Genomic DNA, 23650 nt, shown 5'->3' with positions numbered 1-23650 from the left:
GTGTAATTATCAACCAGCATTTTGGAGAACTGCTCCATCTTCCCTGATACAACAGTCTATCCCTGATTAAGAGATGCAAAAAAAAAAAATTGGATTTTGGATCTTTTCAGTTTTTGCATCAAAATATCATACATAATGGTCCTTTTAAGATATAATAGTTCAGAAATCCCATAGCAGACATAATCAGACATAGCAAATGCAACAGCTTCCCGCATGCAACAGGTTTATCTAATGTCTCTTATATACAAAGTGATTGCACTGCCAGGCGTGTAATGCTACATGTATAACCTATAAACCATACGTCTTGATAGTCATAAATAAACATCCATTTTACTGGCTTATGTACTGTACTTTATCATTATTTTTAATGTGAACTTTCTCTACTTACAAATAAAAACTTTACAGTATTGTACAGTATGAACCTACTTAACCCATATTACCTTGCCAGATACATTAGCTGAAATACAGTAATATGTGTACAGTATCTTGGTTATTAGTCAATACAGGAACACTACAGTATCCCACAAGTTTTCTAAGTATATAATATTGTGTTCACACAACGTCCTATTTCACAATGTATCGTGGTCGTTTATTGGTCTGGTTCACTAATACCTTTTGGGGGGTGAGGGTGGAGGAATTTGCCTTTTTTAGCTAGGGTTACTTGACTCCAAATCTACCAATGTAAATGGAACACACAAGCCACTCAGAGCAACGGCTCCCTTGTGAAAGGGTTACCTGCCTTCCTGGGATGCTATCGCTGTAATGCTGCAGGTCCCTTCTCCTTTTGACCCAGGATGGGTAAAGGATCACACTGAACCGGCTGTTCTTGGTTCAGTGTGAATGCTCCGAACTGACCCAGCTTTAATCAAGGGTCGTTGACGTGCTAATTTACTGGGATTTTGGTGTGAAAGCACTAATAACCCAGTTGATAAATTGTCTTATTTGCTTGTAATAAAATGTCGATTTGGAAGGCTTCAAAGAAAAGTGATTGATATTTATTAAAATAAAACACTAGAAAAATCCATCAAACAAGTAAAAAGACAAACTGGTGAAGTTGCTAGATATGACAAGTTTTGTTGATAATCAGGAGATATATAATAGCAGCGCACAGCTTATCTAGTAAAGACAAAAAGTGGTCTTCACCATTGCAAACCAAATTTTTCCAACTTGCTCTTCCCACTGGCCAATTCCTAGAAAAATTTATTGAAGAACAATCATCAGCATGAAATTTGTAGTTTTATTCCCTGCAAATCCATGAATAGCTAATGTCAACTACAGTGGCCAACCACAGCTAACAGGAGAAAATAAATCCAACATGCAAATCAATTTGTCAATGCCTCATTAAATTGCTTAGATATGTGCCTTGTTATAGTTTGCCTCATATACTAAAAAGCTTAAAGTGCAAAAAAAAAGCTATTCATATTTAATAAAGATTTCTACAAAACAGCGATTCATTAACTGATGGTTCATTTCATTCATGGCATTTGTGTGTAATTTAACCAATTTACACTGGAACTCAGGATCAATTGTGACAAATGAACATTATTTCAAAGATGGTGCACTGGACCAAAATGTCTCTTTCCTTTGAATTCATCCTATAAAATATCATAAAATATTTGCAAATTTAACACACATTCTTTATTGAGCTATTTGTATACAAGTAGCCATAACAGACAGCAAATAAAATCTAAATTCAATTCAAGGTAGTTATTTACATAAAATTTTCAGACGCTCAGTAAAATCATATAATCGTTCAAAGTCTAAACCTAAATAAAATATATACCCATTTAATCATCTATATTCCACAACCTCTGGAAACAAACACATTTCATCTCAAACTTCTTATGTACAGTGCCCTTCCACTCCAGGTGAAACTGCCCAGTTAAATGTTACTTAATGCAAGAATGAATAGATTTCTCACTATTAATATAGCAGCATTTTATGCACTCAACTGCAATGTCCATTTCCTCCTACTTGAAAGAAATGCAGGCTGATGGAATAATAGTGTAATCTGAACAGTGAGTGTCAACACAGTAATGTTATCAATGGGAATATGCAACAAACATTAAAAGGTACATTCTGCAACAAAAATTAGTGACAGAATGGGAATAGTGCTGCGTAAATAGATAAAATTGCTAAAACCAGTCTTAAAAGTAATGAAATTCCAACTAGAAATAAACTCCAGACACAAGTACTGACATTTATACCCATGGTTGATTAAAACCTACACAAACATTTTGGGTATACAACAGACAAAGTACATAGTAATTCCCATAAGCTGTATAGAATTGTTTTCTAGACATGCTGTTTGATGCAAGCCTTATTGTTCTGAAAGCTACTGCAGACTGAATACATTTATAATAGCTCTGCAGAGTGAAAAAAGTTTTCACAATTTCTATTCACAGAACACAAACTCAATCAAGCATTAGGTTATGTCATAATTATGGAGGTGCTACTTTCTCTGATGGGACTGAATTTTACTTATTAGAATTGATGAAACTCTGCATCTTCCAGCCGCTTTCAGTCCAGTTGGAACTGCTTTCTCAATCACAATAAAAATACTGGCCAATGTTGCTTTGCCTTTTCGCAGTGTTCAGCTGCTGTTAAAATCATTATTGATGCCTGCAGTCTCCACCATTTGTCCATCCAATTGCCTTCGAGTACTCCAAATTCTCACTGTTTGGTCACTAGAAAATAATTTATTTTTTGTGCAAATGTTTATTAAAGTTCCATTTCTTTCAAAGAGATATTATTTAAAGTTTGACATGTAAAATAATGATAAAGTCAATGTTGGTACTTACTCTGAAGCAGTAAAGATGTGGGTAGAGTTGGTACAAATTGCATTTATGGGACTGTCATGCCCTCTCATTTCCCCAAGTGGTGAAACACTGTCTACAGTCCAAAGCTTAAGGATGCCGCCCCTGCAGCCACTGAGCAGAAATGGCCGGTCTGGTACTATTCCCAAGGCACACACCCAATCCTTGTGAGCATTTGGAACTTGCTAAAAAAACAGAATTATGCTAAGTCCATAAATTTGAACTCTTAAATATACATATGCACAATTTTAGTTGAGTTAAAAAGTGTGGTTTAAAATGCAGGAGAATAAGCCATCACCAAAGGCGGGAATTAGCAACACATTAAGAGGGTTAAAGCAACATTTTGGAGGCAACCTGCCAGTAACATGCACAATACTCACATGTATATTTCAACACAGTCATCAAGAAGCTGGTTTCAGACATCTTACTCTTTCAAAGGCTGGACTATTGCAACCTTTTACAGTCTAACCTAGAAGCAGTCAGATCTATGCAGACTTAAACCTGATAAATTATCGCTTGTTCAGTGAAGGGTAGGCATTTCCCACACCAAAATTGAGCAAAAATCTCATCAAAAAAATATTCATTCTAATTCTCACTTCAATAATAATGATCATTAAGATCAAACATCTTAACTGTTAGAAATTTACTTTATTTGGTAACAATTCCATATAATCCCAATCTACACATTGTTTTTCTTAAGAAGGCTGAACAGTTAGTTACTGTATTTTTATGCGGCCATGAAAAAGACTAAATTTAGAGCAAACGTGGGCATGGGAACATAATAGCAGCAACGAAAGAACGCGCACAATTTATAGAGGGTGTGGGAAATTTGGATGTTGGGAATATGTCCCTTTGAACTGAAATCCATGGTATTCCTAAAAACATGACATTCTGGCTAGGGTGCGGCACCTTCTCAATGTAAATTGCCCAGACCTGTTCCTGAGGGAGGAAATTAACATATCTCGTGCCTCAGATTTGAGACAATATTAGAATTAAAATTCTGATCAACTCAGAAGCCTGTCTTCGATCTATTAAATTGATTTCTCGCCAATGCTTGTTAGTGTGTTGCAGCAGGATATCATCTATATAATGGGCTATTGATTCCACTGGGGGAAATTGGGTGTTAATTGCAGATTAACTGTGGCAAATACTGGTATGTGTTTTATCTCATGTCCCATTTAAATGCAAATTGCTTTTGTCAGTCAAAATTTAGAATATTATACCTGCGCGGTATATTACACAAAAATATTTTACACAATTTATGATTTTCTGTGCATTATTTGCACGTATGCGTTATAAGAGTGAAAATACAGTAATACTAGATTGGCTGTTAAGCATGCTTGAGGACTGCTGGATAGCAGTGATCTACCACATTTAAACAGTTAAAAACAAAAATCCATGCCACAAAGATCAAGTAATTGGAGATCATTTTCTTCACGTTAAAACCAGCATTGTTATATTACTACTGATCACAAATCTAGGCAGTAACAATCCTTTATCTCAGCTGATATAATGTCTTTGTACTCGGTGAAATATTGCTCTTCAAGTGCTCACTTTATATTCTTTCAAGGACCTTCCTTTTTTAGATTGCTTTGTTTAGCATTCTCAGCTACTTGTGTATAACAGACAGTGTCAGTTCTCTATAACTTCTGCTTCAAATGAATTACATTCAACTTATTTTTCATCTCACACCAGCAATACATGATCTTCATAAACAATTCTTACTTGCATCTTGACTCAAATATCACTCCTTAGACCAACTGGGTAAAAGTATCTTTAATAAAATCTTGTGCCCCTTCTTTTCAAAATATTGTCACAACACCCAAAAAGATTTTAATTTTACCTTATTCCACACTAAGATTCCAAATTTATCTTTTCCACCATTTCCTATTCAAACCCATCCAGTCTAATCATCTTTTGTCTTGTGACCTTCAATATAGTACTTCACTTCTTCAGAGCTTCCTAAGCAATTTTCTATTATTTCTCATCTCAAAAAGTTTTACTCAGCCTACACAATTCTCAAATGTCATGGACATGCCTGAATTCAAGGAAAATATACATTTTTTGATTTAATAGATGGGGAGGAGAGAGGGCTAAATGGGATAGATTTAAGAAGCAAGGAAATTAAGACAATTTTGAAAGGATCAATTGAATATGTTAGAAGCGTTTTGGAGAAGATGTATTTTCAAGGATTCTGGAAAAGAGAGCAAAATAATACGATAGCTCATTCAATGAGAATGGTCTGTGTTCCATAATTCAATAGACTAGGAAAATTAATGTGAATCAGGAGACGTTCAGAGGTATTTAGTATCCACTAACAGTCATGGAATAGAAAGGGGATCATTGTTTTCAGGCAAGTGCCCATATTAGATAAATCAAGATTTTCTCCTTTTGTAGGATTTGTTCAGCCAACATGGAACTTACATTAACACTGTGTTCATACCTGGAACAGTTCTTGCTGGGCCATATCCCACTTTTTTATTCCATTGTCTCTTGATCCACTAAACAAGCTGTCTCCCAAGATCGTGAGTGACTCAATACCATCATAATGTGGTGGCTCAAAATTGTGCGTAGGGCTTACAGTCCCAATAGCACCTTCCGTGACTTCAAACATCTATAAAAAAATAGGTATAGAATAATATTTATACAAGATTATGAAAGTTAGAACCCCACAGGTTATTGAGCTCAAAATGTCAAAAGGGGCTCAGGAGAGCTGTTGATGGTTACAGTTGAATATACATTTTGAGAAAGATGATTTTGCAAATGATGCTCAATCTCCAATTCTGACATTTGTTTCTATTCCTCTCACCTTTCTTGGAAAGGAATTTTTTTTAAATGCTAGCACTCATGCCTCTTCTTACAGCAATGGTACTCAAACTGAGTGCAACTTGTTTTATTCATTGCTGCTCGGTCAGTGTTTAGATCCAGCAGCGATGAAAGAAGAGTGATATATTGCTAAGTCTGGGTGATCTGCAAACTGGAGAATAACTTTCAGGTTCCTATGCACGTGTCATCCTTGCCCTTCTAGATGCAGAGGTCCTGTGTTGAAAGGTAGACTTGAAGAGTTTCTACATTGCATCTTATGAAAGGTATCATCTGCGGCCATAGTGATGGGAGGATGCAAACATAGAGCTCATATTTGAAGCTATTCAAGTAGAATGTTTTCCCTTAAAAGAGTCAAACTTGAATTATCTCTACAAATGTTCAGAAAAATGGGGTTGTGCTTCATAAGTGACAGAAAGGCAATGGGGCACCAGCCACAGAAAACTCAACTTTGATATGTTCCTGTTGCTGCAGTATTTATTTAGTTAAGTTTCTAAGCTTTGTTAGCTCGGTGGTAACCAAGCTGTTGAATGTCAAAAGGAAGTGGTTAGGCTCTTGCTGAAGAAGGTTTTTGCCTGGTATCTCTGCATGGTCGTGGTGTAGCTGCATGTTGGCAGGCTGAGTGCATGAGTAATGAGTGCATTACTGGAATTGTAAAGAGAACAGGATAAGCCACAAACAAACCCACTCCTGATCTTAAAATGGAAGGAAATTAGTTGCTGATGCAGTCAAAGATATTTTGACCTAGGAACTTGCGCTCCAAAAAACCCAGGCACTAGAACTGATTATAACACGACCACTTTTCTCTTTTTGAGTTATCCTGCTAGTGAATTTTTCCCCTAATTCTTGTGAACTTAAGGACCTTGAATTTGCTTATTTGTCGATTTGACATCAAAGGTAGTCAGGGTCACCTTTAGATCTGACTTCAGCTCCTTTAGCGGTATGATGAAAGGTAGCAGCCAGACCCTATTCTGAATAGGGTAAGCAAATCTCAAAATACACATCAGTGGGCATGTTATCGGTGAAGCACTGCTCAATAACAATTCTGATAATTGAGAGGAGACTGATTGGTTAGTATTTAGCCAGATGGGACAGGAATATTGTAACAATATTAATATTTGGGGAGAATTTATAAGATTTAGAATAGGTCACATACATACACACATCTTAAAACAGATCTTATTTGAAAGACTGAAGAATTCACATTGCAAGATCTCTGGAGAATGTAATCACCTTTCACAAGAAGGTGTTAATTGAACTGACATCATAAAATGCTTGACCATTGTCTTGCTGGAGTCATGCTGTCTATCAGTACCCTTTCTGCAAATGCTCACAGAAAGGTCACTCCTGGATTTTGTTTATCTAACAACAGATGGGAGCAGAAGAAAGAACTCCTGTTGTTTTGCTGGAGAAGGTCGGGGTTTTGCAAGACATGAGTCACATGCTCTCTTTGGAGTTTCAGGTGGCAGAGAGAGAGAGAGAGATAGTTGAGTTAACAGTTCAGTCAGTCAGTGTGTGGGACACTGACAAGTAACTGAAAAGTGCAATCCAGGGAAAACTGTTTGAAACTGATGAAAGCAATTTCCAGAGCAGTAGATGGCCAGAAGTGCTATCTGTCTGATATTTCTCTTGAAATAGAGTAAGGAATGGAACTCTGTGGTAGCTTGAAGAAAGAGCTTACCATCTAGAAGACCTGATGGGGCAAGTTTCATCAGCGAGACCCTAAGGTGACTAGTGGTGGTACCTCAGTTGTGGAAATCCTGGAGCAACAAATATCTCTCTCTGCAAACCCTACAAGAACCTTCCTGAGCAGTAAACATTTACCTTTCAAGCATCAAGCCTGGTGAACTTTATACATGTTAAATTCTGTGCACAGTATGGTGATTGCCTGCAACCAGAGAACTTGGAAGAGGAGAAGTGAGATTGAACTGTGAACCAAGGAACTTTTCTTGAATTTACACACACATTGCATACATGTGCACTTAGAATTAGAAGGGGGTTAATTTGAGTTAGTTAAGTATAGAGTTAAGTTAATGTTTGATTCTATTTTCATGTTGAAAGTTGATTAAAAATAGCTTTTGTTTTGAAAGCCACTTGTCTTGGTGAATGTCTATTGCTCTGGGTTTTGGGGTCCTTTGGGCTCGTAACAATATATTTAATAAATTTTCCATCTTGTAAGTACATGGACAAAGTTTGCCTGGCCAGAGGCATGGCTGTACCTGAAACAAGTCTTTAATCCTCTAGCCTGATGCTTTCAGTTCCCAGAACCTCCACTGTACATAAGGTATTTTTTTGATTTTATATGATCAAAATAAAAATAGCTTTCAGAGTTGTACAACTTGTTACAATTTAATGTATGCAGAACATATGACTAAAGCAGAATATAAATTTGACACACTAGTCTTTTGTACTAATGTGTTTGGGTCAACTGTTATGGAGGATGAGAATATTCTTGCAGGCTCTTCTAGTAGCTGTTCATTTGTCTCCAATAACGAGAGAGGCACAGTGAGAGATGCAGCTCTTTGATCAGATTTGTATATTGTGAAAATATACAAATAATCTGTAATAGCACATTGATTTCATAATTAACAAACATAAGAAAATGGTTCATCAGGTAGTCATTCCATTTAGGATATATCCATTTTTGTCTCTTGCATGCCCTGGTTCACTCTCTATGAACCAGTTACCGATCCCAAATGACAGCTGAGTGAAATGTGGAATCACCTTTATTCACATGGTGAAACATTGTGGTTTACAGGTACCCAATTTTGAGTCACAACCTTGTCCTATGCGTCTCATTATACATTACAAGCTGCACCAACAGATAGAAAAACCATCCAAAAATCATATTCTACTGGTTTTCTGCAGATAATGTCGGAATTCCAATATTTATGCAATAATCTCCAACATTTAACAATATTGTGGAAAATTAATTCTTTGAAAACAGTTCATTTTGCAGACATCTTATTAATTAGCACATTTACTTTGGTTAGACATGAATACTTATTTTTTCAAATTACAAAAGAATATAAACAAATTAAACCATTTAGTAAATAAAGGAAAATTATCTAGCTACCCTTGGGGGAAAAAAAAAGCACCTTGCTCAAAACAGAAAATCTGTGCAACACCCCCTCTGCCAACCAAACTTGGTGACAAGTTTCCAAACATCTTAAATCCAGTTTATTCCAGATTTTAATGTGCATGGACAGGATCAGGAATGAGCTGACTCATGCACTGTTCTTCACCGATGCTTCTCTCTGGAACAGCTCCTGGCACATTCTATCCAATATTATTCAATATTAAAAGTCTTGCAAAGGGACTCATTTGAAATAAGTTGATACAAAAGTGTAAATTTTGATGTAGATTTTATTTTCATTGTGAAAATATTACCTTTATATAATGATCTTTGGACCCAGTGATAATTAAATCTTGTCCATTTGCAGTTTGGTCAACAGTAAGGCACATAACTGGACCCAAATGTCCAGTTAATTTTCCAGTTGATTGAAACCTTAAAAACAGAAAAACCTCCTTAATCATTGAACATGCACTACAAGTGAAAATACATTTATTTCAGTTAAAAGACTGAGTTTTCACCAACTTTCTGGAAAAAAAATGAACCCAACAATCATAATTTAAGCCAATATATTTTATTGACTATGATTCATCTTGAATCCAGATCAGTTTGAAAGAGAATTCAAGAAGAGGCAAGTTCAACAATTCTGTACTTGCTCACTATCATTACTGCAAACCATTACTTCATAATAAAAAGTTGCAAGAAACACTCCAGTGGTCTAATAGTAATGGAAGAGGACCAGAGATAATATTTCAGAACAAGAGACCCAAGATGTCAACTATATTTCTCTAGTTCCTGTTTGACCTGACGAGTGTTTCCAACAGATTTCCATCATCTGTAGTTCTTTGATTTTCAAATACCTTTTGGATCATTCAGAGTGAATTTGCAGATGATGAATTTAATTTTCTGATCAAGTTGGACAACAAACTTTGAGTATATTTAAAAGGAAGATTGAAAAACAAATCTCAATATAGTAATTTTTTTCTATTTAAAAATACCTTTTGAGGTCCCACATTCGCACAGAGTTACCAGAAGCAGCATAGAGGAACATGCCTGTGGAGTTGAGTGCAATTTGATTTATCTGATTTTCTCCTGGTGGGATGGTAACTGCTCTATTTTTTGTGTTTGCACAAACATCCCCCATTGATACCTGGCCTGACGACCTGAGAAACAAAAAAGATTGTTCATACATTATATTGCTCCTTTTAATAATTATTACAACATTCTCTTAACAAGGAATACAAAAATTAATCAGAAATGTGACAGAACTAAATACCTATATCTGCTCACTGAGCCTTTGCAAGTTGTTGATGGGTGGTGCAGAGCAGTGTCCCGGTGAAGACAACAGTTCTAAAATGTCAATATGTTGCTTATATATCTCACACCATGCATGTTTCTTTAGTAAATACCAGGAGATGGGGGCCCAGACTGACACTAAAATGTGCAAAAGAAAGGCAAAGTCTTTGTGGCCCTAGACTATCCTCTCCTCTTCTACTAACAGCACACTTCCAGGTTCTCTTAAGGGCTTAACATCAAACTGTCAACTTCAATAACTTGATCAAAAACAGGCACTCAAAAGGATTTGTCCAGCACCTCAGACAAGGATGGAACTACAGATTAGAACCCTTGCAGAGGGTCAATACTCCTAAAAAAATGTATTTCTAAAAAAAAGGAAGAATTCTAAACTTAAATTTCTAATAAAAAATCTTTAAAAGTACATCCTATTGATCTTAAGCTAAAGTCTTCAATTGTCAAAATAGATACTTACGTCAATGTTCGGATGCATTTGGCAGAATCTCGGATATCCCACACCTTAATATAAGATGTAGAAGCAGAAAATACCAAACTAGAATAGCTGCAGTACTTGACTGATACCACATTATTAGGGTGTCCACCAAGCGACATGATCTCTTGTCCTGTTACAAGATTCCATACTTTACATGTTCGATCTGTCAGAAGTTTACAGATAAAAATGTTAGCTTGCCTCTTTTTTGTGCTGTGAAAAATATCAGCCAATAGAGGTCAGTCAGCATCTGTGAGAGGATAAACAGTCATAACATTTCAGGTTGATAACATTTTATTTGAACTGGGAGAATTCAGAAATGAAATGGGTTTTAAGCTACAATGCAGGGAGAGAGTCAGAGAAAACACTAGGAAAGATCTTCGATAACAGGCAAAATTAAATGATAAATGATAGTGTTGAGTTATATATGGAGGCAATGAATTAAATAAGAAATACTGGGTCAAATCCAGAACTGTAAGAGTTCAGCAACTGCAGATAATCAATGTGGAGTTCAAGGACTGGAATGTGCCCAGAAAGGAGATGTGGTGATTTGCATTATGGTTACATTGATATTTGTCTTTGACCTACTGAAGTTCAGAGTGTGACTGGGGAGGACTGTAAAACTTCTGGATCAACATTTCACATGGAATTAAAGTGCTGTATGTTATGCTCTCAAGGCCTTGTAGATACAATGCACAATGATTTGTTCAGGACCTGTAAATGAAATTCTGCTAAATTGTCATAGAATGGTATAAAGAAATTGATAAATCCTGGTAGAGATTAGGAGAAAGCACAGGTTCCTGTTATAGTTTTAACTCTCGAAATCAGGCAGCCCATCAGACTTGGATCAGATCATGATTGGCATCAAGCACTCTTGAGCTCAAGAAAATGAGCTGTCAAAGTTGGACAGTTGGTCAGCTGATGACCTGAAGAGCATTTCTTGGACATAGAACAATTTAAAGTACTCTGCCATAATTGTAACAGCTCTGCATAAAAGGACTAACTTTTAAATGATTACAGAATAGCTGAGTTATCTTTTAGCATCAAAATTATTCAAATCAATTCTTGGTGAAACAGCCAAATGTATGTACTGTAATACAAAAACTGTGGCCCTCATCTGATTGGAAAAGCACAAGGGGTGAAGAGGACAAAGAAATTTTGACCAAATCAGGCTATGAAGGTTATTTCAAATGTAATGGTACAACAATTTTTTTCTTTCATTGCCTACCCAACAGATGAACAAGTTAACAGGCTGGTGGATGGTATTCACAAAGTCCTGTAGGTGGGGTTGACAAATCATCAACCCTTTGTCCCTGGAAATCAGGACTTATTGGACAGAGGTTGCCATTCACAACAGGAAATGAGACAAAGACCATCCTGTTCTTCTCAGCCAATTACAGAAAACACTAAAGGGGTAATCAGTCTTGATTTTGACCTTCACATCACTGAGTTTTCAGAAAACTACGGATTGGTGAATCGATATTTATTGTATTTTATTTATTTATTTCAGTTTGAGTAATTTCTTTCCTCACCTTTTGCGCCAGTGAAAAGAAGATCATCTGTCGCATCTAAACAGAGCACTGCTTTGCTGTGTCCTTCAGCTATGTGAGTACAGTAAAGAGGTGCACCCCTATTAGCTTTAGAGCTCGCACACAGGTTGATTATACCCCTGGGAAAAGAATGATAGGAAAACTAAGTAATATGCACAAAAGCTTTGTTATGAAATCACAAAAGGACAGTGACGAAAGGCATATTTAAATTGCTTACATTTTTAATTCATAAAGTAGAAAAAAGTTGCCTTGTCAATATTTTTAATAAAATTAGAAGCTCTCTTTACACAATCATTTTCATGGAGAGGACTTGCTTATTTTTTCCCAAATGATCTGGCAATATATGGTGACTTTCTGGCACATCAATGGATTCAAAATTTTAGAATCAACAAACATAAGCATCATTTCTTTGCTACCCTTTTAACCAATGTGACGGATGACCTATATTGTGTCCCACTGATCTTAAAGATCTGGGCCACATTCTCTTCCACTTTGTCTCCCCTCCCCAACCACGCCTCTTCTTGAAACTATAATCAGAACACCTTCAGGTAAATGTTCTTTTCTACTTTATTCTTATTTAGCTGGTATCAATTTGCAATAGGAATAGTAATAATAAAATTGATGTTTCTGAGAATTAACCAGTTGGCACCAAAAAAGGCTAATATCCTTAAATTATTCAAGGTATACAATATTAAATACATTGCGATCAGAATACCAGCAAATTTCTTGATGGAAGTTAACTTCCACAATTAAACAAGGTTTTTAATTCTTAAAACTTTCACCATGCAGCTATTTTCACTAATTTATATTCTGCTAGAAAGCCAATGTGTCTTTTTCTCCTTTCAGACATAATTTATCTTGAATTTCATTTATTTTAAAAAAACATGCATTGCAATGTATGACATCTCATCATTTGACTTTTATAAGCAAAGGAAAACTAGGGCACCTATGAATGGAAAAAGTCAATATTATTCTTCAGCAAAAAAGCATTTCAAGAAGCATTTAGTGCAAAAAGCATACTAAATTTTGCAAGCAACACCAAAAGCTGAGTAATTTACCAAAATTATATTATGCTTGACACTAAAACACCCAACTTGGAAAGAGCACCCACAAACATTTTGGTCCCCAAAGCAATAGCAGCTGGTAGCATTGTCAGCATGCAAGAAATATAAGCAATGAGCGCCACAGTAAAATCTGCTTAATTTTGAGTGACAAGTTAAATGGTGTACCTTTGTACCTCCGAACTAGAGGAGTCACTTTCATCTGACCTACAATAGAAGTGATGGAATCGTGGAAAGACACAGAAGAGGAGACATCAGTAGATTAAACTCTGCAGAATAACTGAAAAGTAGCATTTTCCTTGCTGCTTCAGTACTTACAATTACCTTATTTTGGAAAACAAAACATTCATCATTTACATCATTGCATTTCATTATGAATGCTGCAGAGTCCAAAACCTACAGATCTAAGAGCAAGAACACACAAAGGAAGGAGAAAAAGAAAGAAATCATGTGGGCATACACAAGGTCCACGTTCAGAAGTGAAAAAGAATATTCAAATCACCAGAATGTGTTTCTTTATTGCATAATTCTCAAAAGAAAAACCATTTTTTTTTGAATTGGACATTAAAAATTTGCATTATGCATTAATACTGGCAATTCTGCTCAGATAATGAGAGAAATGTGAGGAGACTGCAGGCCACCACACTTGCCAGTGGTTCCAATGTAATTGGAGGAAAAAAATATAAGCCTCAAAGGATCCTGATTAATATTCAAAAGCTGCCTTAACAACAACAAGAAGCAATTTAATAGAGTGTCCAAAATCTTGCTTTTTTGATAGAAAGATTTCAAATCCTCTCCATGGTGGTATCAGATTAGTATAATAATATTAATGAATCTAGTTATCATATTTGACGGCATACAAGACCTAATTTTTTTTTTACAAAAAATATCGCTTAGGTCTAAGATGCGAAGTTGAAATTAGGGTGATAATGGTGAATAATGCCATACTCACCAGTATGACCGCCATCTTTCATTGTGCACCAAAATACAAAGCACATGATGATAGCAGTGGAAGATTTTACTGTCAAGATGGCTACGGGAGGAAAGCGCATATGCTACACTATAGCATACACGCTAAAAGTGGTAAACTATGCTAAGGAGCATGGTAATAGAGCAGCAGTGAGAGCTTTTGGGGGCACTGTCTCCATTAAAAATGAAACGAGACTGGGGAAAGCAAGAATAACAACTATAGGGTAAACGTAGCCTTCGTCATCCAGTCCCACATTGGCCACAACTTGAAGAGATTTCATAAAACTGGGTGATAAATGAGAGGAATTCAAGGAAATGCGTTTCTACCAAAATGATGGTTAATGAGCCCAGGAGATTAAGAGAACAACAAAAGAATCAGTGTTTTGCAAGAACAAAAGGTTGGTGTGATCGGTTAATGTGTTTTTGTTTAAGATAACCAAACTGGTATCTTGTTCTCTTATAAAATGTTTCCTGCTATAGCTAAGCTGCTTTTGTTTTCTCTTGTTAATTACAGCAGTATTATTATTAAAAAGATTTTTCCTGTTGTCCTAGTTGCATGTTTTGTCCAAGTTTTAAATTCTTACCCATAAATACAATTTAAAAAAAATTCTTAATATTCCCTGCTGAAATGGGGGTGGGGGGGGGGGGGGGATCTTATATGCTGTTAAATAAATTTTTAAGGCTGTCTATCCCAATTTCTATTTGGACTCTTAACTACAATTCAACTACCTCAAAATGGGAATAGAAATTTCACAATAGCAATGAGATTTTTTTCTGTTTTACTTCTCTCAAAGCTTTTATCCTGAAGTACAAAGCAAGGCAGATGGAGGAATGATGTGTCTGGAAGCGTGGACAAATTAGAAATTGAATTAATTGCAGACACCCCTTCCCACTGCCTCATGATGTTGGCTCAGTAACAAATGATGGCCTAATAAATGCAGAGATGTTTAATATTTTCAAAAGAAGCAGACAGATCTTAGTTTACTGTTTAATATCCAAAAGATGTCATCTCCCACCATTTCATGTTAAACAACCCGAAAAGCAAGAAAAATCTTCAACCTTGCAAATGAATTAGCATTAGTGCTGTGGCTGTGTCAAGACTGACACCTAATGGCAAAATGCAGAACTGAAATTTAATGAGGCTGGGAGTAACCCATTTTGTTCACTATCAACACCCAAGTTATTATTCCCCATTTTAAATTGTTGCCTTAAACAGTAAAAAAAAACTGTTAAGAGTGTAATATCAAAAAACTGTCATTCAGATTCAACTTATACAAAACAGCAAGTGAGCTTTGTAGAAACTTTAATGAAGTCGAAGCTTATTTACCCATTAGAAGCAGGAATAGTTATTTACACATAAGTTTACAATAACATAACTGAAAATGGAATTAGGTTCCTGATTAGGGCAGCATCTGAAATCACAAAATTACCAGTGTTCTGGTTCATTTCAAATCCTCAGAGTTCTCATGTACAAAAACACTTCGATTTGTCACTGCAGATTGTGAAAGACTAAAATTTACAATAAATCGGCAAGGTCAATAATGTTCAAAGATTTCCACATCATATCAGTGGCAAAGTGATTTCAATGTAGGGAACCACTTGAAACTAAAGTGCACATGAAAGTGACCAGGAGAGTCCTATCCATGAATCCTGATGAAGAATCAAATGGTTCAAGATTGAAGTTTTCCTCAGCTGGTGGAAAATGTGGAATGACAGCCATGAATGAAAATTGAAACATTATACAGCTGCTAATATCTTGTAGACAAAATTTCAATATACTTTAATCTTTCACATTTCTTTCGAACTGTTTCAATTGTTGGTGCTTTTTCATCTCCAAGCATCCTCACCGGATGATGCTATGGGGTAGATTCCAATTTGCTACAACAAAGGAAGAAAACACTACAGCTTATTTAAAGTTACAACTGCATCAGGTGGTAGGCAAGGGAAGAAAGAACCATGGCACTGTTCAGACCTTAAGCCCTTTATACAGGGTGGCCACCTCCAGTAACTGTCACCAAAGCAGGTACAAATCAGGGGTCCTATTCTATCAGAATGCATTAATCAAGGAAAGCAATGCAGAGAAATTGTACAATCTAAATGGAGAGATTATTAAATGTGAATTGTACAAGTAAACTCAAATCACATATATTGTGAAAATAATGTAATTTAAACTATTAGATAATATTCAGGATATATCTGCATCAGTAGTATCCCACTGTGATCATTCAACTGAACTTCTGACTGAACAGCTTTATAAAGACCTAGTTCCATTTTCAGTTATATTATTCCATACATATCTAAAGAACTGCACCCAGAGCCAATGGGTATATTTCAAAACTTTTATTTGAATATCAGAATTAGTGTATTAGAATATTCATACACTATTTGAACCCAACAGAAAATTGCACAGAAGAGCTCTACAATTTCACAAAATCTGCAGAGATCAAGCTACTAATCCTTTGGAGGGATTCTAAAATGGACCCGAAGCTAACAGAATGAATATGTGGTTTTTAAAAAACTATTTGGAATAAGGACCATTTCATTTGAACAAATTTAAGGCTGTGGCGACCCCTGGAATTGCATGCATGTAGTTGCTTTCTGCTAGCTGGGTTGGAGGACCGGTGCTATAGGCTGACTAGGGGGAAGAAGTCTCCTTGCTTGTACACGTGCTCCTGCCCACTGCTCTCAGCTCAGATTGGGACCAGCCTCATAGATGGCTAACACTGCCATGTTCTTGCTGATAAAAACCTATGTTATTCGCATATCTCCTGACTCGTGAGTTCTTGACTGCAGTTCAAAGGCACAAGTTATTTATTTCAATAATTAAACTGGAAATATTAGACACTATCTGTGATGTTACAAGCCCAGAGGACCGCAAAACCCAGAAGCAATAGAAATTCACCAAGACAAATGGTTACTTAAACAAAAATTGCTTTTAATTATCTTTAAACATGAAAACAGGATCAAACTTTAATTTATTATTAACTTAACCCTCTTCTAATTCTAAGCGCACATGTTTGTAAGTTCAGAAAAGTTCTTTGATTCACAGTCCAATCTCATTTCTCATTCCTCCAAGTTCACTGATATCAGGCAATTCTTAGACTATGCACAGAATTTCACATTTATTAACTTCACCAGGATTTGGTGCTTGAAAGGCAAATGGTTACCACTCAGGAAGGTTCTTGTCGGTTTTCAGAGAGATTTGTTGCTCATTGGACACCTACAACTGATTCCTTCTGAACAGTCACTTCAGTGTCTTCCCAAAGAAACTTGCCCCATTAGGGTTTTCCAGATGATAACCTCTTTCTTTCAGGTCACCAGAGTTCCTTTTTGTTTCCCTTATTTCAAGTGAAACATTATACAGCCAGTCCTCTCCTCTTGTATGGACCACAAGGGCTTTGAACAAGCTGAACTAAGGATTCACAACCCATCTTCAAAATGGGGTTTTTCCACAAGCTTGCCAGCTTGTCCTCTTCCAGTCCCAGCTACTGCTGTTGAACCATGCAACTGAATTCTCTCTCTCTTACTTAGAGAAAACCACATGACCCTCTTAGAACAGGCAACTGCACTCAGTCAGACTGTGGCTCCAGACCTAATCTTCTGAGTTCTTTCATCAGTTGCTTTCCAAAACAATCATCCATTACTCCACAGCATATCCAATTAACACCTACTTGTAAAGTTATCGGCATCTTTCAAAGTTTTTGCAAAGGCACTGAGAGCCTGGACTGTCTGATTTGAGCAAAGCTCTGCCATTTTAAATGAGATCTGTTTTGAAGTGTTTGTATGTGACTTACTTTTTTAAAAATTTTCACAATTTATCTCCTTTAAAATATATCTATATACAATATAAAATATAACATAATTTGTCACAGTGGATATGTAATGACCAGTTGAACCTCTGTTTATAAGTCAACCCATGAGCAGGCCAATACTTTTCCTCAGGATAATGCCAGCCATAAATTTCCCATATAGTCAGACTTCACTTCTTAGAATGGCCTATCTTGACTGCAGAAGCTGCTTTATACATGGAACATGTCCAAATTACTGTGCACGATGACATGAATTTTAACAATTAGAAATCAGGATGTACTTTAAATTGAAAAGAGAAAATTACAAGAATGTTGCAAACTAATTTTAGATTACAAATTATAGGAATTTAAAACATTTAGTGATAGACAACTTAAGAAGTATTAATATGAAGATTTAGCATTTAATATTTGAATGTTGATTCTTCGTATATTAATCTCTGTGACTGAACATCCTTTTCTTATCAATTTAAATGTTCAGACTTGCTAAAGCCTTGTTTGAACCCATGACATGCTGAAGGGCCCTGGTGGCCTACTCATGTTCCTCTTGTGTTTGTATCATTCCTGTCATTTAAAAAAAATCTTGATGTTTGTTTAACAAGTTAACATCTTACAAACCTGGAAAAGAAAACTAAAAACATCTGCTAAATATCCATTCAATAGATATCTTAGCAGAAGGACTATTTGCAACAGTCTATTTAAATTTAGACGTACAGCATAGTTACAGAGCCTTCCTGTCCAGAAGCCTGTGCCAAAAAATATACCAATTAACCCAGGAGCACCCAGGGGAAAAAAACATGTGGATACAAGAAGAAAGTAACAAATCTTAATAGACAACACCTGATTTGAAACCAGGTTGCTGGCATGACCAAGATATTCCTGTGAATTGGCACTATGTCAAGGAAGACCTTTGTTGAGGCAAGTGGATAACAAAAGCCAGAGAAATCGATATCAATGCCATCTATTTGGAGGGTGCCAAGTCAGAAGAGGAGGTGTTGTTCCTCCAATTTGCAGGTGGTCTCATTCTGGCAGTGCACGAGACCATGGACAGACATGTCAGCAAAGGAATAGGATGATGAATTAAAATTGGTGGCCACTTGGAGATCCACGTTATTGCAGCTCACAGAGCAGAGATGCTCAACAAAGCAATCTCCCAGTCTCTCCAATGTTGAGGAGACCACAACAGGAGCACCAGATGACCCCTGCAGATTCACAAGTGAAATGTTGCTTCACTTGGAAGGACTGTTTTGGGACCCAAATAGTGGTGAGGGAGAAGGTGTGGACTATCTCCTGTGGTCACAGGGGTAGGTACCAAGAGAACAATTGGTGGAGAGGGAGTCACGGAGGGAGTGGTCCTTGTGGAAGGTGGAGAGGGAAATATATGTCTTGTAGGTGGCGGAAATGGCGTAAGAGGACATGTTGGATGTGGAGGCTAGTGGGTTTGTAGGTGAAGATGAGGAATCCTGTCCTTGTTGCACATGAGGGCAGAGTGGGCCAAGACAGATGTACGGGTAATGGAGGATAGGCGGGTGAGGGCTGAGTTGATGGTGGTAGAGGGAAAGCCATGTTGTTTGAGGAGGACATCATCATGGGTGCAAATGCAATGGAGACGGAGGAATTGAGAGAATGAAATGGAATCCTTAAAGGGGACAGGGTGTGAAGAGGTACAGTTGAGGTAGCTGTGGGAGTTGGTGGGCTTGTAGAAGATGTTTGTCAAGTGTTTGTCTCCCGAGATGGAGACAAAAAGGTCAAGGAAAGAGAGGGTGTTGCTAGAGATGGACCAAGTGAATTTGAGGACAGGATGGATGCTGGCAGCAATTTGGATGAAGTCAATGAGCTCATCATGGGTGCACATGGCAATACTAAAGCAGTCATCGACGTAGCAGAGGAAAAGTTGAGATGCCTTGCCTGTGTAGACTTTTAGCATGGATTACAAAAAGGTAGGCATAGCTACGACTCATGGCTACCCCTTTAATCTGAAGAAGTGGGTGAGTCAAAGGAAAAATTATTGAGGGTGTAACAGTTTCTGCCAGTTGGAGGAGGGTGGTGGTGGAGGGGTACTGGTTGGGTCTATTGTCCAGAAAAAAAAAACAAAGGGCTTTAAGGCCTTTAGTATGGGGATAGAAGTGTATAGGGATTGGATGTTCTTTGTAAACATAAGCGATTGAGTTCAGGGAAATAGAAGTTGTTGAAGTGATGGAGGGTGTGTGAAGTTTCCTGGATATAGGTGGGAAGGGAGTGGACTGGTGGGGGGTGGGGGGGGTGGACAAAGCAGTCGAGGTAAGCAGAGACCAATTTGGTGGAGTAGGGGCACATGGAAACGATGGGTCTGCTGGGACAATCAGATTTGTGGATCTTGGATAGGAGGTAGAAACAGGCAGTGGGGGTTGTGCCAGGGAGGCGACTGGAAGTGAGTTCAGTGATGATGCGTGATAGAGTGATTTGATGGGGTCCTGTTCATAAGGTAAATAAGAGGTATCTGAGAGTTGTCTGGCTTTGGCCAAAGAGAGGTCAGTGTCCCAGACCACAACAACTACACCTTTGTCTGCAAGTTTGATGGTGCAGTTCGGATTTTTAAGGTAGAAGTGGATGAATTCTCGATGAGCAAGTGGAGTGGAAAAATAAATATGGGTAAATGGAAACAGATTTTTAGGTTACAATTATATCAGTTTTTATCCAATTCAACAGCAGAACAAGCTCAAAGGATTGAGTAGCCTCTTCCACCCAGTTTAATGTCATAAGTGCTTCTGATCTTCTCGTTCTTTTGATCTCAATGGCAATTAACTTGCACAATGAGGATAACGGAATAAAATTCAGATGACTTTGGTAATTGATTAATGACCACAGAAAACGGATAAACCCATTCAATTGGACATGGAAACGTGAACGGATGCATTGATGGAACTTTGTAACATTCCTTATGCTTAACAATTCTTGAAGGGGCTGTTGAGCTGCCTTCTTGAATCACTACAGTTCTTCTGGTCAAAGTGCTCTCTTTTTTGTTAGATAGGTATCTTGATGATGAAGGTGATATTTTCAGGACAGAGTGGTACATAAGCTTGGGAGAGAATTCAATGTGTGGCATTCCTGTTGATATTTTTTTAAAAAAACAAAGTTGATGAAAGGGTTTAAGGGGTGAGAACAAAAGTCACATTATAGGATACGTGATGCTAGTCCAACTGAGACTGCATTCATGCAAATTTCCAGGGTGCTCTATTGATGTGGACCATTTTGTCTTTTTTTGGAGGTGTTCAGTGGAATGCTTAAAAATAAAACTGAGCTTTGGAGAGTAAGTTACTGATACTTTGTACCTAATGATAATGTTTGCACCAAAATAAATGTCAAAATATATTTTGTATCATCTCTCATTGTGATACTATTTTCACTTACACAAATTGAAAGATAAATTGAGGTATACAAAATAAATAGGGCAGACTATGAGAAACTGTCTCTCTTGGCACAGTTGTCTGAGAGAAGAGAGTTCCAGTTTTTGGTGAGGAAATTTAGCAGGGAATTGTGAGTAGTTGAAATTCAGAATGAAGATGTGAAGGAGGCATATACTTTCACAATATTTAACTAGCATCTGGATGAGCAAATGAGAAATCAAGCCATGGATGGAAGCAGTCTGAGGGTTGGAAAATGGAATTACAGTAGATAAGGTGCTTCATGTCTGTTAAGCAGACTGTGGGATGAAGATCCATTTCCAGCTTTCCTGAGACCATGGCAATGTTTAAATGCAAAGTAAGTTACCCTCAAGTTGATCTACATAAAATTCTTCCATTGTTTCCCACATAAAATTTATCATAGCTAACAAGAGAATTCTTGGAATAATTTAGGAATAAATTAAACCCAATGTATGTAAGCTAACCAAGCTGGCTAAGAAAAATGTTCTGAGTTGAATTCAACAACACTATCTAAGCAATGTACTAAACAATAGTGTTCATAAAAGATAATGATATATCCAAGAAAGAAAAAGTTGTACATTTGCAAATGGCCAAGAAGTAAACTGACATGCAAGAGCTATAAAATTGTTTAGTCTGCTATCATGTTACTCACTGTTTTTGCTCTTTAACCTTCGATTTCTCTCCTGTTAAGTTCCCTCTGTCATACATCTTCCTCTTGGATAATGGCGAAGGTTCAGGTATTTTTCTTTCCACTGTTGATGATGGTCGAGAGCTAAAACAAGACCAAACTCTATAAACTATAATATTAATTATTGGGTATAACACCCAAACTGCAAACTTCAATGTCCAATTTTCAAAACACAAATTAACTTTGATATTCTGGTTATATCTTAAAACCCTATCCTGCTTTAAAAATGTTTGAAAAATGAATGCACAAGTAAGTTAAATAATGTTCTCTGTGGGTCATTTTTCTTCATGTCTTCAAACAATCTTTGAGTAGATTTTATAACAATTTTATATGCATATAAAAATAGTTATGGAAATTTACTTTTTTTTTTACCTTCAACTTGATTCCAAGTCAAAATCTGCACTTGATGCTCCAACGATTGGGGATAATTTCTGTACATTTATTCTATCAACCAGCTGCTTGGATCTAAAATATCACATAGCTGCCCTCTGCCCTTCACCACCATCACCTGCCTCTCAAAGCGATTGTCAAAGCCAGAGTTAATTATTGCAGAATACATGCAAGTAGCTGTGCATAATCTAATCTAAATGCAATAAGGTTCCAGTGGAAAAGATGAATTCGACAAATACAATAATAATTAACTTTACAATACACAAGGAACAATGTTCCATTCCAATATTTTAATCTAATTTAACTTGCATTTCAATTTATATTAATTGCCTTGGGCTAAACCTGTTACAATATAGAATGGTCAATGTTACTTCCTGTAGATTATCAAGACTGAACCATCTATGAATCAATTTACCCATCCAAATTTGTCAAGATTTAAGATTTTTCTCAACTAGTATGACAGTGTGGACTTTAAGAATATAATAATTCCTAAATTAAGTAATAGGAATCAATAACAAATGGTACAAAAAATTGTTAGGCCTCAGCAGCAAGGAGGAAAACAGTAAAAATCAAGTTTCCAAATATGAATATTAACTGATCCCATAAAAATATGACCAATTCTGGAACATTATTTACACTTTAATTTGAATTTTCAAATGAAATTATTTTGATAACGATAGACTAAAGTTTGTGTTTGTAACTGCTCTCCGGTTTAATTTATTACATTAATAATCAAAAGTAAACTGAACTTCATACTCGTTCCGACTCCAAAAGTGGAAACACCAATTGTTTTTATACTTAATTTAAGACAAAAATCTCTCAACAATTATTGTTCTATAAGCACAGATAAAGGAACTTTCACACCAAGATAAACCATTCACTTGCTGGAGATCATTTTACTGACAATAATTTTGCAAGCAGGCTCCAAGCCGAACAAGGGACTAACAATGGTTTTCCTCCCAACACAATTTTCAATGTATTGGCAATTTTAACAAGGACAAAAGTAAAAGCAATCACAGATCCACCCAAATACAACAACTGAAGAGCAAGAATTTGGTTTGCAGATACCAAACCATATATGGAAAACGTTTAAATACTGCTTTTAAAAATAACAGAGACGAGGTTGGAATGGAACAGTCAGCAGTTTCCTGGATGGATGAAGATGATATATTTGAAGTAAAAAATCATTCAAGAGTAATGAACCTGATCAATACCCTTGAACAAGACTCAATATTAAACACTCTGTCACAACCTTTTGTGGCTCAATTTTACCTAAGTATGCAATAA

General features: G+C 36.6%; 1 protein-coding gene across 4 annotated transcripts in view; it reads right to left on the bottom strand.

The window, feature by feature from the left end:
• Positions 1 to 1615: 1615 nt before the first annotated feature.
• The window catches only part of LOC138748603 (kinesin-like protein KIF21A), a 114418-nt gene continuing 92383 nt past the window's right edge, over positions 1616 to 23650 (bottom strand). For 2 of the 4 annotated variants that reach the window (XM_069909073.1, XM_069909074.1), the window contains 9 exons: positions 21938 to 22057; positions 13275 to 13313; positions 12028 to 12164; positions 10481 to 10661; positions 9711 to 9875; positions 9030 to 9147; positions 5260 to 5430; positions 2802 to 3001; positions 1616 to 2687 (listed from right to left, as the gene is read on the bottom strand). In XM_069909073.1, coding sequence (XP_069765174.1) covers positions 2594 to 2687; positions 2802 to 3001; positions 5260 to 5430; positions 9030 to 9147; positions 9711 to 9875; positions 10481 to 10661; positions 12028 to 12164; positions 13275 to 13313; positions 21938 to 22057 — 1225 coding nt within the window. In that variant the 3' untranslated portion in view covers positions 1616 to 2593. Of the gene's footprint in view, positions 2688 to 2801; positions 3002 to 5259; positions 5431 to 9029; positions 9148 to 9710; positions 9876 to 10480; positions 10662 to 12027; positions 12165 to 13274; positions 13314 to 16463; positions 18446 to 21937; positions 22058 to 23650 lie in introns of those variants that run through there. The other 2 variants (XM_069909075.1, XM_069909076.1) reach the window with 2 other exon arrangements.

Source organism: Narcine bancroftii, chromosome 13, assembly GCF_036971445.1.
Source record: "Narcine bancroftii isolate sNarBan1 chromosome 13, sNarBan1.hap1, whole genome shotgun sequence".
NCBI classification, from domain to species: domain Eukaryota; kingdom Metazoa; phylum Chordata; class Chondrichthyes; order Torpediniformes; family Narcinidae; genus Narcine; species Narcine bancroftii.
This window is presented reverse-complemented; position numbering and strand designations above follow the sequence as displayed.